At 40.2% G+C, this 16,783-nt stretch overlaps 1 protein-coding gene across 1 annotated transcript in view; it reads right to left on the bottom strand.

Annotated features, from left to right (window-relative positions):
- Nucleotides 1-3,686: 3,686 nt before the first annotated feature.
- B4GALNT2 (beta-1,4-N-acetyl-galactosaminyltransferase 2) overlaps nucleotides 3,687-16,783 on the bottom strand; it is a 92,331-nt gene continuing 79,234 nt past the window's right edge. Inside the window, exons 2-8 of the mRNA XM_044675116.1 lie at nucleotides 16,381-16,418; nucleotides 15,876-16,056; nucleotides 14,351-14,437; nucleotides 13,348-13,535; nucleotides 12,182-12,322; nucleotides 5,189-5,408; nucleotides 3,687-3,898 (exon numbers count right to left, since the gene is read on the bottom strand). Of these exons, the coding sequence (XP_044531051.1) occupies nucleotides 3,687-3,898; nucleotides 5,189-5,408; nucleotides 12,182-12,322; nucleotides 13,348-13,535; nucleotides 14,351-14,437; nucleotides 15,876-16,056; nucleotides 16,381-16,418 (1,067 nt within the window). The remainder of the gene's footprint in view (nucleotides 3,899-5,188; nucleotides 5,409-12,181; nucleotides 12,323-13,347; nucleotides 13,536-14,350; nucleotides 14,438-15,875; nucleotides 16,057-16,380; nucleotides 16,419-16,783) is intronic.

The following is a 16,783-nucleotide window of genomic DNA, read 5'->3' as shown; positions in this document are numbered from 1 at the left end:
AGGAAGGAAGGAAGGAAGGAAGGAAGGAAGGAAGGAAGGAAGGAAGGAAGGAAGGAAGAAAAAGAAAGGAAGAAAGGAAGGAAAGAAGAATCACATCAGTGTGGCCTATAGCTGCAGTTCACCAACAGTCCAGGAGATGGAGAAACTCCCTCATAAAAGGAGACTATGATCTTTCTAATCCCACCCTTTTCCTTTTTTTCAGAACAGAGAAGTCATTTGACAGGACTAAATGAAGAAGATGGAGATGTCTGCCTAATGGGAAACAATGAGGCCACATAACAGCCATTCTTGCTCAGGGAGTTTTCTGTGATATATTTTTGTTGTTGGCTCTTGTTATGACTCAGCTACCTAAAACCACAAAATTTCTCTTGGGATAAGTGTTCATCACAGTGAAATGATTACTGATTCCCAAACAGGCCCTAAATTACAGTCAGCTATTCCCCAAACCCTACTCAATGCTGCACCAGGTGGAAGAGTTCATAGTCCTGAAAACAGTTAAATAGTACTCAAAGGTTTGCAAAGCACTTTATATGTGTGTACATATGTATATACACACATATATGTGCATACATATACATTGTTGTTCATTGCTCAGTTATTTTTTTGCTGGTGTCTGATTCTTCATGACTCCATTTGAGGTTTTCTTGTCAAAGATACTAGTTGTTTGCCATTTCCTTCTTCAATTCGTTTTTAACAAACGAGGAAACTGAGGCAAATGAGGTTAAGTTACTTATCCAGGGTCACACAACTAGTAAGTGCTTGAAGCCAGATTTGTACTGAGGGAGATGAATCTTCCTATCTCCAGCCCTGGCATTCTATTCACCGTGCCACCTAGCTGCCCCATTTATATGTCTGTTCTTTGCATCCTTGTTGGAGTGAATATGGAAGATCTAGGCTCCCCTGGATTTATCACCTTAACTAGAAGTATCTGGTCATTATCCTAAAGAACTTTGCACCCAGAGCTGAGTTTCTTCCTCTGGGGGTAATTCCATAGCCAATTCTTTGAGGGAATATGGCAGGGGGAAAATTTTTTTATAGGTCTAAGGGTAAAAGGCTCTTTGCTTTTTCAAAAGATATCAAAAAGATCCAACGACAATGCTTAAGCTGAAAGAACATGGCAACCATTTTATTAGAGTTATAATTTAAGAACAAAAATTCATTAAGAAGATAATTGTAGAACAAAGTAGGAAAAACAAACTTCAAAAAAATCAATTAATTAAGAATATTTTCCCATGGTTACATGATTCATGTTCTTTCCCTCCCCTTTTCCCTCCCCCCTCCCAGAGCTGATGAGCAATTCTACTCATTTAAACGTGTCATTGTTCAAAAGCTATTTCCATATTATTAATATTTGCAACAGAGTGATCATTTAAAGTCAAAATTCCCAATCATATACTCATCAAACCATGTGATCAATCATATGTAGGAAAAACAATTTTAAAAAAAGATTCCATATCTTCCTAGATTAAGAAATCCTTTCTCCCCTCATGTATCTAGAATAACTGAGTAAAACTTTCAAGTGTTGGTTTTGAAAGGTCTAGAAGAGGAATTCTTAACCTGGGGGGTCCATGCATTCTAAAAAATGAATAACTTGATTTCAGTATTATTGGTTCTCTTTGTAATTAAAATTTTTAAAGATTTAAATTAAAAATTAAAATAATTTTGAAACATTTAAAAAATTACCCTGAACCAGACAACCAGAGAGATCCATGAAACATGGAAAAGGTTAAGACCTCTGATCTAGACAATCCAAATAATAATTGGAGACTTCTTCTACTACCACTGCTCCAGGTCCAAATTACAATCAATGATCATCCCTCACTGTTAACAAGTTCCTTCCTCAGTTCTCTTAGAGTAGCAAAAACATTGTTTCTTTTTCCCAGGTGTAGATACAAGAGCAAAGATTCACAAATGGCTTCTTGTGCTAAGAGCATCATGCCAGTTAAGTTTGGGAATGTAGTGTCATGAAAAATCAAAGTAATTTTGTATAAAAACTTGGATCTGGGATCTTGGGATCACTGAAAAATTTCACAAAAATAACAGGGATATTTTCAACTGATTAAAAGAAGTATATGGGGGGCAGCTGGGTAGCTCAGTGGAGTGAGAGTCAGGCCTAGACACGGGGAGTCCTAGGTTCAAACCCGGTCTCAGCCACTTCCCAGCTGTGTGACCCTGGGCAAGTCACTTGACCCCCATTGCCCACCCTTACCAATCTTCCACCTATGAGACAATGCACCGAAGTACAAGGGTTTAAAAAAAAAAAAAAGAAGTATATGTATAATGACTCCTATTCTTTCAAGAAGCCATTGCTTAATAAATTATTCATATATGACAAAAATTGCCTTTACAACAGAAAATTATTGCAGTTTCAAGTTGTGATCAATCAATCAGTTGACCTCCATACCAACATTGTTGCATTATTGATAACAGGTAAACATGGGCCATGTCATAGACAGTCTGTTGCAATTATCCCATATTTTCTAGAAGAGGCTTCTTAGAACCTCTATGGTATGGTCTACCAGCATTAGTATTAGTATTATAGCTGATGTCAATAATTCTATCAACAGAGCTGATGCTACTTAAATCAGAGAAAGGTAACTTTGTGTCTTTGGGCAAGTCTGATCCTCAGGTTCCCCATATATAAAATAGGGATGATAATACTTTTACTCTCTTCCTCACAGGATTACTGTGGGTAAAAATTTCATAAATATTAAAATGCCCGTAATAAAGGGCATCTATTAAAAGCCATCAGCAAACATGATCTATAATGGGGATAAACCAGAATCTTTCCCAATAAGATCAGGGATAAGCAAGGATGCCTATTATCACCACAACTACTTAATATTCTACTAGGAACACTAGCTATAGTAATAAGAGCAGAACAAGTAAGTGAAGGAATCTGAATAGGTAACAAGGAAACAAAACTCTCTCTCTTTGCAGTTGATATGGTGGTATACATAGAGAACACCAGAGAATCAACCAAAAAACAAAAGAAACAATCAACAACTTTAGCTAAGTTGCAGGATACAAAATAAACCCACATAAATCATCAGCATTTCTACTTTCCACCAACAAAATTCAACAACAAGAAATAGGAAAGGAAATTCCATTTAAAATTAATGTAGACAGGGGGCAGCTGGGTAGCTCAGTGAATTGAGAGTCAGGCCTAGAGACGGGAGGTCCTAGGTTCAAATCTGACTTCAGACACTTCCCAGCTGTGTGACCCTGGACAAGTCACTTGACTCCCATTGCCCAACCTTACCACTCCTCCACCAAGGAGCCAATACACAGAAGTTAAGGGTTTAAAAAAAACAACAACAAAAATTAATGTAGACAAAATAAAATACTTGGGAGTTTATCAAAACAAATCCAGCCAACCATATGAACACAATTACAAAACACTTTTCACACAAATATTAAAGCTCAGTTTAGGTGTCAATATTATTGTATTATTGTATTACATGTTATCTTGATCACTGGAAGAATCAAAGCCTTAACCTAGTTGCCCCCTTATCATATCACCCATTCCATTCCTTTTTATCAATTACACCATGGTTCTAGCTGTCACCTTGGGCCATTCTGTGTTACTTCACTGATGATTGGTCCATTCCCCACTCTCTTTCCTATTGACTGGGGGTAGATACATGGAAGAGTCTCACTGGCACATTCCACATTACCCGTCCACCTCATTTCTGAGTATAGCACTGGAGATGGTTCTTGAAGTAGTGGAGCGCCAACTTGAACTTGACCTGATCCATAGAGTTAGCTCGGAACCCACTATAGTTTTTTTCCAGGGCAGCTTGATATGGGTCAGAAGCTTTGGCTCGGGACTGGTGATTCACAACCACATTTGAGCATGATCCCACACGAAGATTCCCTAGCCCATCGATGAAAAACTCTGTTAAGAAAAGGGAAATAGAAAGAGGGGGTTGCTGTGAACTTTGTGCCAGAGATTCCCGTGGCCAATTCCCAACTTGTATTAGCACTTGCTTTATCAGAGTCCTGGGAAATAATTCATGGGAAGAGTAACACAGTTCTGTCCTCAGGGAACTCCCGTTCTGAGGGCAAGACACAACCTCCTATGTGTATTCCTTCCACCTATGAAAATGTAAGTTCCTTCATGAGGTCATGAAGAGTTGGACGCAATTGAAAAATGACTGAACAACAAAAGGAGGGAAAGTAGGGGCAGCTAGGTAGATCAGTAGTTAAGAGAGCCAGACCTGGAGATAGGAGGTCTGGGGTTCAGATCTGACCTCAGAAACTTCCTAGTTGTGTGATACCCTGGCCAAGTCACTTAACTTGAAATGCCAGTCCTTACTTCTCTTCTGCCTTGTAACCAATACTTAGTATTGCTTTTAAGATGGAAGATAAAGTTTGTTTGTTTTTTTTAAAGAGGAAAAGTGTTATCTTTCCTCATTCCTTTTCCTCTCCTTCCATCCTCTTCCTCCTCCCCTCTTCTCTCTTTTCTTCTCTTTCAAGGAGCATATAGTCTGAAGGAGAAATTAGGACATAAGCTACTGTGACAAACACAGACCGAGAGAATAGACATGAATAAATACTTCTAGCTGAACAGAGGAACGGGAAAGGGGAAAATGTAGACTAGATGGAAATGAGTTGAGTGGACTTGAATGTGGTGAGTCTGGGAAGACTTCTGAAAGAAGCAGAGCTCAGAAGGAAGGGCAAGGTAGATGGACCTCCACTTCAAAATGTTCTTTTGGAATTGCAATACCTCAAACTGAATATAATATTCCAGATATTGATGGGTCAGAATGAAGGATAGAGTATCCCAAAATGAAAAACAGTCATTGTCAAGATTCATAATGGGAAAGGGTGAAGAGGGAAATGAAAAATCAGAGTATCATAAATGTAGAGTCGGAAGGGACCTTAGAGGTCATTGTTCAATCCAAACCCCACCCCCACCTTCAATATTTCAGATGAGGAAACTGAGGTTAAATGGCTTCCCCAGCGTCACCCTACCAATAAGTGTCTGAGGTAGAATTTCAAACCAGGTTTTGGTGCCCTTTTTACTATATGACTTTGCTTTAACTTGAATTGGAGTACTTTCGAAAATGATCTCTGTTTTGTAATAAAATATGGTGAATGAGATGTATCTCTTGGAAGCAGAACCAGTTGCTCAATATGACTTAATCTGAGGCTGCTTCTCAGTCTCCCCATCTTGCCCCCTTACCTGTGTGTGCCACTCTCTGTAGTTGGGGATCAAATCCAACCCTTTGGAGGCTCTCTGTGTGAGCTAGGAAGAAATTGACAATACCACTGGTCACCACACAGTTGGGGAAGCCATTCAGGACCTGGAAATAGCCTGACCTCTTGTGAATGCAGTCACCATCCTCTCCTCCTTCCATCAGTAGCTTAAACCGGAATAAATTCCCAGACACACTGCCACCAACCTGGAGGGTGGAATAGGAAAGGGGGAAAAGATCAGAGAAAATCTGCATCAGGAAGCTCCTGACTTAATACCCAATTTTCCATTTTGGGGAAACTTTCTAATGTTGTAGTCCTATGTTCATTTATTCCACACTCCCAACTCATCTTCCTTACTCCTATATGATTCTAGCTATCTATCTACCTATTACTGTTATCCATCACATTTCTTTCCACAGCCCATATCTTCCCTTGAGGAAACCAAAAACCCAAAGTCTTGCTAATGCTACCACCACCAAACTTTTTTTTTTTTTTTTAACCCTTACATCTGAATTGGAATCAATACTGTGTATTGAGTCTAAGGCAGAGAAGAACAGTAAGGGCTAGGCAATGGAGATTAAGCGACTTGCCCAGGGTCACCCAGTTAGGAAGGGTGTGTAACAAAATTTGAACCCAGGACCTCCTATCTCTAGGCCTGGCTTTCAATCCACTGAGTTAGCTGCCCCCAAACCACTGCTGATTGCTTTCCAGTTTCAACTACCTCGGAATTATCTCAGTAATCCTAGTCTGAGTGACAAGAACAAACATTAGAGGTCTCCAGGGATCATAGAATCTCATACTTTTTCAAGGCTTGGAGAGAGCTCAGAGGGTGCCTGCTCCACTCTTTAAGTAAGCAGGAATGAACTCTGAGCATCTCTGAAAAGCAGACACCAAGGCTTTGTTTAAAAATTTATAATGATGGAGAACAATACTGTTTCCTGAGATAGTCCATTCCATTCCATGTTTGGACTGCTTTAATTGGAAGGTTTTCCTAACATCAAGTCTAAATTTTCCCCTTTGCAGCTTTTTCCCATGGCTTCTAGCTCTGCAACAAGAAGCCTTTAATCCATTATCTGTAGCAAGAAGCCTTTCCTGTTGCCCCTCAATGCTAGTGCTTTCCCTCTCTTCATTTCCCTGATTTGTTCTGAAACAATTTGGTTTATACGTAGCTATTTTTTAATATAATTTTTATTTCTTAAAAAAATTCCATGGCTACATGATTCTTCTTCTTTTTATAAGTTTATTTATTGATTGATTTAGAATATTTCCCATGGTTACATGACTCATACTTCTTCCCCTTACTCCTTCTTCCCCTCTTCCCTCCCTACTCCCAGGATTGACAAGCAACTCCACTGGGTTATACATATATTACCAGTCAAAATCCATTTCTATATTATTCATATTTATAATAGAGTAATCTTTCAAAACCAAAACCCCAAGTCCTATACCCAAATAAACAAGTGATAAATCATATGTTTTCCTTCTGCATTTCTACTCCCACAGTTCTTTCTCTTGATGTGGATCACATTCTTTCTCATAAGTCCCTCAGGATTGTCCTGGATCATTGCATTGCTATTAGTAGCAAAGTCTATTACATTTGATCCTCCCACAACGTTTCAGTTTCTGTGTATAATGTTCTCCTGATTCTGCTCATTTCACTCCTCATCAGTTCATGGAGGTCTTTCCAATTCATATAGAAATCAAGCAGTTCATCATTCCTTATAGCACAATAGTGTTCCATCACTTATGAGAAAGAAAACTAGCCACATTCAGAGGAAGAACTGTGGGAGTAGAAACAGAAGAAAAACAACTGCTTGAACACATGGGTTGATGGGGATATTATTGGGGATGTAGATGCTAAACAATCACCCTAGTGCAACTATAAATAATATGGAAATAGGTCTTTTTTTTTTTTTAAACCCTTGCCTTCTGTCTTGGAGTCAATGCTGTGTAGTGGCTCCAAGGCAGAAGAGTGGTAAAGGTAGGCAATGGGGGTCAAGTGACTTGCCCAGGGTCAGACAGCTGGGAAGTGTCTGAGGCCAGAGTTGAACCTAGGACCTCCCGTCTCTAGGCCTGGTTCTCAATCCACTGAGCTACCCAGTTGCCCCCCCTGAAAATTGGTCTTGATCAATGATACATGTAAAACCTAGTGGAATTGCATGTTGGCTATGGGGCGGGGTTTGGAGAGAGGGAAAGAACATGATAAATAAAATAAATTAATTAATTTTAAAAAATGATAGTGTTCCATCACCATCATATACCACAATTTGTTAAGCCATTCCCCAATGGAGGGACATCCCCTTGTTTTCCAATTTTTTGCCACCACAAAAAGCACAGCTATAAATATTTTTGTACAAACAGGTCTATTCCCATTTTAAAAAATCTCTTTGAGGTACAAGCCTAGCAGTAGTATTGTTGGATCAAAGGGCATATATTCTTTTACATTCCTTTGGGCATAATTCCAAATTCCTTCTAGAGTAGTTGGATCTGGTTGGATCTGGTTGGATCAATTTACAAATCCACCAGCAATGCATCCCAATTTTGCCATATCCCCTCCAATATTTATTATTTTCATTTGCTGTCATATTGGCCAATCTGCTAGGTGTGAGGTGGTACCTCAGTGTGGTTTTAATTTGCATTTTTCTAATCAGGAGGGATTTAGAACACTTTTTCATATAATTATTGATATTTATGTAATTATATACTTATTGCCTTCTTTATTAGACTGTGAGTTTCTTGAGATCCAGGACTGATCTTTTTTTGTTTGTTTGCCTTTCTTTATATCTTCATTTTATTTTTATTTTTTTAATTTTAATTTTGAATATTTCCCATAGTTACATTCTTCATGTTCTTTCCCTCTTCCTCAAAACCCCCCACCCCCCATAGCCAATGCATAATTCTACTGGGTTTTACATGTATCATTGATTAAGATCTAATTCCATATTACTGATAGTTGGACTAGAGTTATCATTTAGTATCTATATCCCCAATAATATTCTCATCAGCCCATTGTTGTTTTTCTTCTGTGTTTCTACTCCCATAGTTCTTCCTCTCAATGTGGCTAGTTTTCTTTCTCATAAGTCCCTCAGCCTTGCTCTGGATCCTTGCATTGCTGCTAGTAGAGAAGTCCGTTATGTGTGATTGTACCACAGTGTGTCAGTCTCTGTGTACAATGTTCTCCTGGATCTGCTCCTTTCACTCAATTCCTGGAGGTCATCCCATATATCTTCATTTTAGCATAATGGTAGGAGGTTAATAAATGTTTGGTGACTTACTTACTCATACATGCTAGCTCAGTCTTGTTCTGCCTGGTGTCCCTTCTGTTATGTTAAAATAGCATTAGTGACTCCATTTTGCCTTTATCCACTGTTCTGGGAAGCTAAGTTTCAGCTGCTTTCCCTCCTTTGCTGCCTCAGCTTCATCATAAAAACTTTCCAATGTTATTTCTTTAGAGGAAAAAAGAAGTGGATGAGAAGAACAGGTAGGTGACTCAGTGGTTTAAGAACCAGGCCTAGAGATGGGTTCAAATGGGTTCAAATCTAACTTCAGATACTTTCTATTTGTGTGATCTAGGCAATTCATCTAACCGCTATTGCCTAAAGCCCTTTCTTATTGCTCTTCTGCTTTGGAACCAATACACAGTATTGATTCTAAGAGGAAAGATAAGGGTTTTTTTAAAAAGGGGAAAAGTTATTTGATTTTGGAGAAGTCACAAGATTACTTTCCCTCCCAAAGGCCACTCAACTTTAAGAATATCACAAAACTTACTCTTTCCCTCTCCCCTTAGCATCTCCTCTACCAATGTGGAGATACAATCCCCTCCACCAATAAGAAACCAAGTATCTCAATCCCTATCTCCTGTTTTTTTGTTTTTAACTACCTCTAAATTGTATGTTAACTATGTAGAAACCAATAAAACCAATGACCAATGGCCTTGGTAGACCAAGAGCCTTGAACCTGATTTGTTTCTCTAACTGTAAGCATATGCATTGCTAAATACATCATTGCTTGGATGAAACTTCTCAGGGTCTTTATTCCACCATAATATTTCTTGATCCATTGGTGTCTTCAGGGAACCCAAATATATTGCAACACAAGCTTGTTAGCACAGTGGGGAAGGCAATTCACCTGAACTGCTTTTTGGAAAAGGGAGAGGAAGGTTGTTGCACTGTGAGGATGCATCATCAATGTTTTCATCTTCTCTTGGTATACCAGGAAGAAGCAGAGGAAACTTTTTAGACATATTTAAGACAAACCCTTTACAATTCTGCTAGAGTACTAGCTTGTGAAAAGAGATAGGGAATGAGGCAGGTAGGACTTTGGTAGTCATTAGGCAGCGCTATGAAGGTGCTCAGGTCCCTGGGTCCTTCACTATGTCTGCTATGTGTTGGAAGGGGTCCAAGGGAAGAGGGTGGTATCTTTGAATGTTGTCAGGGTGTCTTATACCTGATGCTGTGGTGATATCATCATCATCATCATCGATCATCATCATAGCTAGCATTTATATAGTGCTTTAAGGTTTACAAAGTGCTCTATAGATATCTTATTTGATTCTTGCCCCTGGGAAGTAGGTGCTCTCATTATCCTTTTTTTTTTTTTTTTTTTCCCCTTACATATAACAAAACAGAGGCAGATAAAGGTTGCAATGACTTGCCCAAACTCACATAGCCAGTAAGTGTCTCAGGCTGGGGTTGCCAGGTCCAGTTTTCTGTGCACTGTGGCCCCACCTAGTGGCCAATATCGCTAATGGTCCATCACCTCCCATGTTTCTGTGTTACATTTTGCTCCCCATATTTGTTCCCTTGACTACTCTCCCTAGCAACGTTTCTAAAACCTTTGTACTCCATTTGTCTCCAACTTCAAGCTTTCCCATGCCACACACATACTTTGATCAAGGACAATTTCTATTTCATTTTGAAGACAGAGCTCCCTCCACTTGTCCATTCCTTTGAACAAATAGTTTTAACCCTAAAGACCTAGAATTTATTTTTTAAAATACCTTGATATATCTATTTCCTTCCTTCTTTCTTTTTCTTCCTTCCTTCCTTCCTTCCTTCCTTCCTTCCTTCCTTCCTTCCTTTCTTTCTTTCTTTCTTTCTTTCTTTTTTTCTTTCTTTCTTTCTTTCTTCATAATTGGTTTCTTTTATAATCCTCTTTATTTTATTTAATGCATTTTGAATCATTATTCTGAGGAGGCCAGAGGTTTCATCAGATTTCCAAATGGTGCTCTGACAAAAGAGGTTAGGAATTTTTGCCTTAAAATTTTGTGGCATTGAGGCAACTAGGTGGCTCAGTGGATAGAGAGCCAGGCCTGGAGATGGGAGGTCATCTGGTCTTAGACACCCCCTAGTTGTGTGACCCTGGGCAAGATACTCAACTCCAGTTGCTAAATCCTTATAGCACTTTTTCTTCAGAACCAATACTTACTCCCTATTCTAAGACAGAATAGTAAACTCTTTTTTTTTTTAAAGACTTCTGGGCATCATTACCCTTTTTCTTCTTTTTTGCTTATCATAAATGTGTGTCTCTTAGTAAGGTGGATCCCTCTACCAACACCCTTAATGTTAATCCCTTTAACTCCTTCCTGAATCTTGAATGTTCAGGAATTCTCAATCCTTTCCCTGGACCTTTCTACACCATCCAGCTACTGTTCCATTTCTCTCTTTCCTTTCGGGATGAGTCTAGAAGAGTTGACCTGCATGACCTCCAATATTCCTCACATCTCTATAACCAATCTGATCCCAGACTTCACTAACTTCTCTCTTGCCCATTAGGCAGGCCATGGCTACTTCCCTACTACTGCATATTTACCTTTTGTCCTTAGCCTTACCAGCTTCCACCTCTTTCTTAGGGATTAATAATGAAATCAATAATTTCAATACTATTCTGAAAGTCAATAATCTTCTTCCTCATGGCTAGACTATTTTTGCTGAAGTTCTGCTCATTATTACTTGTTCCCTTATCTACATCCACACCAGCCCTATTCTTGACTTCTCCCCTCCATTGTACCCTCTGAAATCATTGTTTTATTGTTAACAAAATGTCTTTCCTTCTATACCTCTCCTTTTCCTTGAAAATCACTTTGTAAGTAATTTGTATTTACCTAAATGTTTGCATATTGTTTTCCTCTAATTAGAATGCTAATTTCTAGAGGCCAGAGACTATTTTGTTTTATCTTTGGATTTCCAGAATCTTGAATAGTACCTGGCACATAGTAAATACTGAATAAATGCTTGTTGAATTGAAATGAATTGATCCACATTCCTTTCAAGTGAGGTAGGTAGGGAAGATGCATTATTTTCCCATTTTGGGGATGGGGAAACTGAGGCACAAAAAGGTTAAATTATTTGTTCAAAGTCACAGGGCTCACTACTAGTTCTTTGGACTCTACCTTCAGACTAGAGCAGTGATGATGAAACTTTTAGAGAAGCATGCCCACTCTCCAGAGACCAAGTGCCATGCCCCAACACCCCCCTCCAGACTGAGTGCCTAGCCTGTCTATCCCCCGACTTTATCCTACACAGGGAAGGAAGAAAGTGCTCCTACTGGGCAAAGGGGTGGGTGAAGGGAGAAATGTCCTCAGAGTGGGTGGAGAGGGGGAAGGAAGTGGCCCAAGTGTTCCACTCCCCTCCAGCTCTGCTGCTTGTGAGCCACCCACCTTACCCTCTGTGAGCTTCCATTGGGCTGCTGGGCAGAGGGACAGGTGAAGAGAAGAATGTCCTCAGTCTGGGTGGAGTGGGGGAAGGGTCTCTACCCAAGTCCCTCTGCCTTTCTAGTAATGAACTCTGGTCAGGAACCAAGCATGCTCACAGAGAACACTCGGTGTGCCTTCTTTGGCATACATGCCATAGGTTCACCATCACAAGTCTAAGGTCTTTACCACCATGCCAAAGCTAGCTAAATCCTCCTACCTTGTACTTTGTGTCCCACAGCTCCTCCCAGATTTCAGTGGGGGTGAGAAATAGTAAAAATTTCTTACCACATCCAGTTCTGTTTTTTCTAAAACATCTACTAGCTCCTCAATCTTGGTAGCTTTTGTGAAAAGAAAGTCATCATCCACCCATAACACATACTTTGTGGTGACCTGAGACACAGCTAAATTCCTGCCAGCAAACCAGCCCTGTGAATGAGAATAAGGGTACATGAGTTACAAACTCGGGCTCCAAAAGAAATCCTAGAGGTGGGGATGATGGTTGCAGTCTAGAAACTGGACATTGGCTGTGCTGGATAAAGAATCACAGGATCAGAAAGGTAGAGCTAGAAGGGACCTCAGAGGATAGCTAGCCCAACCAACCCCTTAGTTTTAAAGAGAAGGAAACTGAGGCCAGGAGAGGTTCCATTACTTACTCAAAGTCACAGGGGTAGTTAATTTCAGTGATAGGATTTGACCCAAGACCTTCTGACACATTACTTAGTTGGCTTTATTTCCTCGTTTCCTTATGCTCTGTTAACATAATTCTGATCTTTGTGACTCCCTCATTTCTGCTCTCCACTGAGCTGCAGCCCAGTTAGAAGTGGGATTCTGTATGGTGGATAATCTTTGCTATATGGATTCTCTGGCCCTTTGGTGGTAGGGTTTTCAGCCCCAGATCCATCTAACTCTTCTCAGCCCAGGGGAAGACATAAGCTGGACTTTGAGCTTAGGTTAACTGCCAAAGTTGAAGCAGTGTCCAAGTAAGTAATGATGCTATCCATTCTCAACAGGAAGGGAAAAAAAATAGAGAAGAGACAAGCAATGGAAATTAATCTGGTTTCCATCCTTTTGCCCTGACACAGGTCTTTCCAGCATCTCTCTAGACATAGGTTAAAATGGGCTGTGAATCCACAAAATATTAGATACTCTTAGTCAAACTTCTGGACCAAAATAACATCTACAGACCAAGAGGAGGGATCCCCAGATTAGATACATCATTAGTACAAATTTGGGAATGATCTTTTCCTCAGACTAGGATGCCTAGACAGAGCAAGAAAAGAGCCAGGACTTGAGGTTAGAAGTAGAATCTTTAACCCCTTCTATCTCCATAAACTTATCTTTGTACATCTTCATAAAGGCAGCTATATTATCCCCTTTCCATGATGGGAGTTAAGGCTGTGGCTCTCCTGCTCCTTGGAGATCTAAAGGTCCGATGCATCTTGGATCTGTACCTTTCCAAAGGGCATGATGTAATGCTCCACATAGGTGTCATTGATCTTCTCTGGCTTCTCGCTATCATCAGCCACAATCACGGTCACATCTGGGTAATATTGTCGGATACTCTTAAGTAAAATCTGGAGCTTGTGGGGACGGAGGAAAGTCTTAGTAGCAATGGTCACCAGGTTCCTGAGCTTCCTCTCTGGAGAAGGAAAAAAAGTTCAGTATCTTTTCTTATTCCTCCACTGCATATCTCTTCAATAATCCTTGCTCTTCTGTGATAGTATAGTGGAAAGACCACTGGATTTGACCTTTCCTACATAATGTCCCATCTGCCATCTCTATGCCTTGCCACTGGCTGTCCCTCATGTATGGAATGCCCTTCCCCCCTCACTTAAGCTTCTTTTTCTTAAGCCTTCTCTCAACTTCCACCCATCACATTCCTTTCTTATCATTCTTCAAGGTTCAGCTCAGGTGACACATCATCCTAGAGGCCCTCCTTGATTGTCCTAGCTGTTAATAGGAGACCTAGAGCACTTTGTTCCAGCTCTCCCTTGTTCCTGTCCCTCCCCAAGGTATATTCATTTTATATGTAGAATGTAAGATCTTTGAGGGCAGAGATTCTTTACTTTCTTTTTTTTTTTAACCTTTACCTTCCTCCTTAGAATCAATACTGTGTATTGGTTCCAAGGCAGAAGAGTGGTAAGGGCTAGGCAATGTGGATGAAGTGGTTTGCCCTGGGTCACATAGCTAGTGGTCTGATGCCAGATTTGAACCTAGGACCACCCATCTCTAGGCCTGGCTCTCAATCCACTGAGCCACCCAGCTGCCCCCTCTTTTTTGTGTTTGTAACCGCCATCATCTAGCAGAGTAGAAATTAACAGGAGATCCATAAATGTTTACTGAATCCAACTAAAGATTAGCAGCAGTTTGTCAATAAGTTTGAAATTTTAAACCAAATGAACTAAAATATTTTCAAGCCATTTCTCCAAGGAATCAAGTGAATAAAGAACTTACCTGGCCCAGGGTCAAACAACTTGGGGATGGAGGGCTGATTGACATTCACAGGAAACTTAGCTACTGCACTCCCAAACTCAATACTCACTGAAAGGAGAAAGAAGATGCCAGTGTAAGGTCCCTTTCTCCAGCCTTGGGGAGCAACATTTCTCTTCTAGCTCAGGGAAGCCTGATTGATAAGGAAACTGAAGGCATGGGGAGTGAGCTTTGGTCCGGAATTCAAAACTTCTGCCTTGGCTTTGCCCTTAGATTGTCTTATGACCTGGAATGAAACGGCTTAACTCCTATAGGTCTGCTTTCTTTTTATTGGTCATGGGAGAATCATCCATTTTTACTTGTGCCTATAATTTACCCTTGTACATCAGTCTGTATACATGTTTCTCTGTCTAGCTACTTGTGTCCTCTACCCATCACCTCACATCAGACTGGGATCACCTGGTGATGAGGGACTATTTCTTAGCATAAGGCTGTGCTTAGTATAAGATATGGACAACTTCCATGCCTTTTCTCTACCTCTAAAATATAGTTACAGTCCCAGAAGGTTAAGTGATCTATGGACAGAAACCATGTAAATTCAGGATATTACTAGTGAGACTGAGAAGCATTGTGGTATCATGGTTAATGAACTAGACTAGGTTTAAATCTCGTTTCTTATACTTTCTGACTGTGTGACTTTGAGGGAGTCACTTAACATCTTTTTTTTTTTTTTCTTCAGAATTTCTATAGTACTTTAATTCTTCAAACCCTTTACATACACTAATTATCTCATTTGATTCTCATCATAGGGAGTGGGTGATATTATGATCCCCATTTTATAGAGGAGGACACTGAGGCAGGCATAGTGACTGTGCCAAGTCACTATGTCAAGGTCTGAATATAGCCTTTTAATTCTTCAGGTAACTCTCAAAGACTATGTCACAGAATAGGAACATTCTCGCCAGGGGTTCCTCATGCCAATTATAAATGTAGTTCAAAAATAAGTGAGTGGGGCAACTTGGTGGCTCAGTGGATAGAGACACATACTTGGAGATCAGAAGTCCTGTGTTCAAATTTGGCCTCAGACATTTACTGGCTGTGTGACCTTGGGCAAGTCACTTAACCCCCATTGCCTAGCCCTTACCACTCTTCTGCCTTAGGACCTATACTTTGTATTGTTTCTATGACAGAAGTTAAGAATTAAAAAAACAAAAACAAAAACAAAAAGGGAGTGAGCACTGCAACGTACTAGGGGTCAGAAAGCACTATCTAAGAAAGCTTCCCTTTACCCACTACAGAACTTTATAGATATCATATTCCTTCCTTCTCTCTAGAGTTTGGTCTGTGAGCATTGCATTCTGGACAGTATAAGCTGGAAAGAGCCACCTGCAGAGCAGGTATAATATGACACAGGAACAAAAGAAAAACCATTCCCTCACTCCATCTATTTAGATCGATACATGTTTCTTCAAGAAGACAATTTCTGAGAGAGCCCTAGTGGTGCCTTTTCTCTCCCAAAGGATCCTAGGATCAAGTGATGGTCTCTCACCAATGTCCACAACTCCTGGGTGGTAGATAGTGCTGGTGTATGTCACATGCTCCAGGATGAAATTCAGGCGATTTTGAGAAGGGGTCAAAATGACCAGCTCCTTGTGTCCTCTACCCATCACCTCATAATCTGGGGTGTCAGCAAGAGTGTTCAGGGTCCCTAATAAGGCTTTCAGGGTGACCTGGAGTGGCGAGGTAAACAGACACTAAATTTGATTCTTGAATAATCCCCTTCCAAAGAGATGGGTAGATTTGTAGGTTGTGCGTGGATGGAATAGCTTGGAGGCTGGAAGTTTGTGCTTCTCATGGCATACTTGCCAAGTCTAAATACAGAATGCCTTCTGAATTTTCAAGGCCACTTGGTTCATATCTGGATCATGAATCTGATTCTCTTTAGTGCTGAATCTGGTCAGAAGATGATAAATGGGCACACGGGAAGAAGGCAAGGGACAAAGAGATGAAAAGACTTGGTACTATAAGAATTGGGGAGGGATAATAACACCAACCTTGTATGATGGTACTTTTGTTCCATTAAACTGAAGACCTTGAAATCACAAAGAGATAGATATCAGAACAGGTGCTGTGGGTTCTTCAAACAGTTCTTAATACCACTTATAATGAGCCAGGGGTGATACTGAGGGATGCTCAGGACCAAACATTTCTCTTATTTCTCAGTTCTTTGAACATATCCTATATTTCCAATGCCTTTGCTCAATCTATACTCTTCAATCTCAGTTTTTCAATGAATACAACAATTTTGTTCACCCTCCAAGACTCTTCCTGACCCCTAACCACTGCAGAAGTTGGTGTAGAATGGGAGAAAAAGTGATTTTGTGAGAGACAGACAGAGGGAGAGAGAGAGAGAGAGAGAGAGAGAGAGAGAGAGAGAGAGAGAGAGAGAGAGAGAGA

This window comes from Gracilinanus agilis, chromosome 4 (genome assembly GCF_016433145.1).
Source record: "Gracilinanus agilis isolate LMUSP501 chromosome 4, AgileGrace, whole genome shotgun sequence".
NCBI classification, from domain to species: domain Eukaryota; kingdom Metazoa; phylum Chordata; class Mammalia; order Didelphimorphia; family Didelphidae; genus Gracilinanus; species Gracilinanus agilis.
The sequence above is the reverse complement of the archived record's forward strand: the minus strand, read 5'-3'. Positions and strand labels throughout refer to the sequence as shown.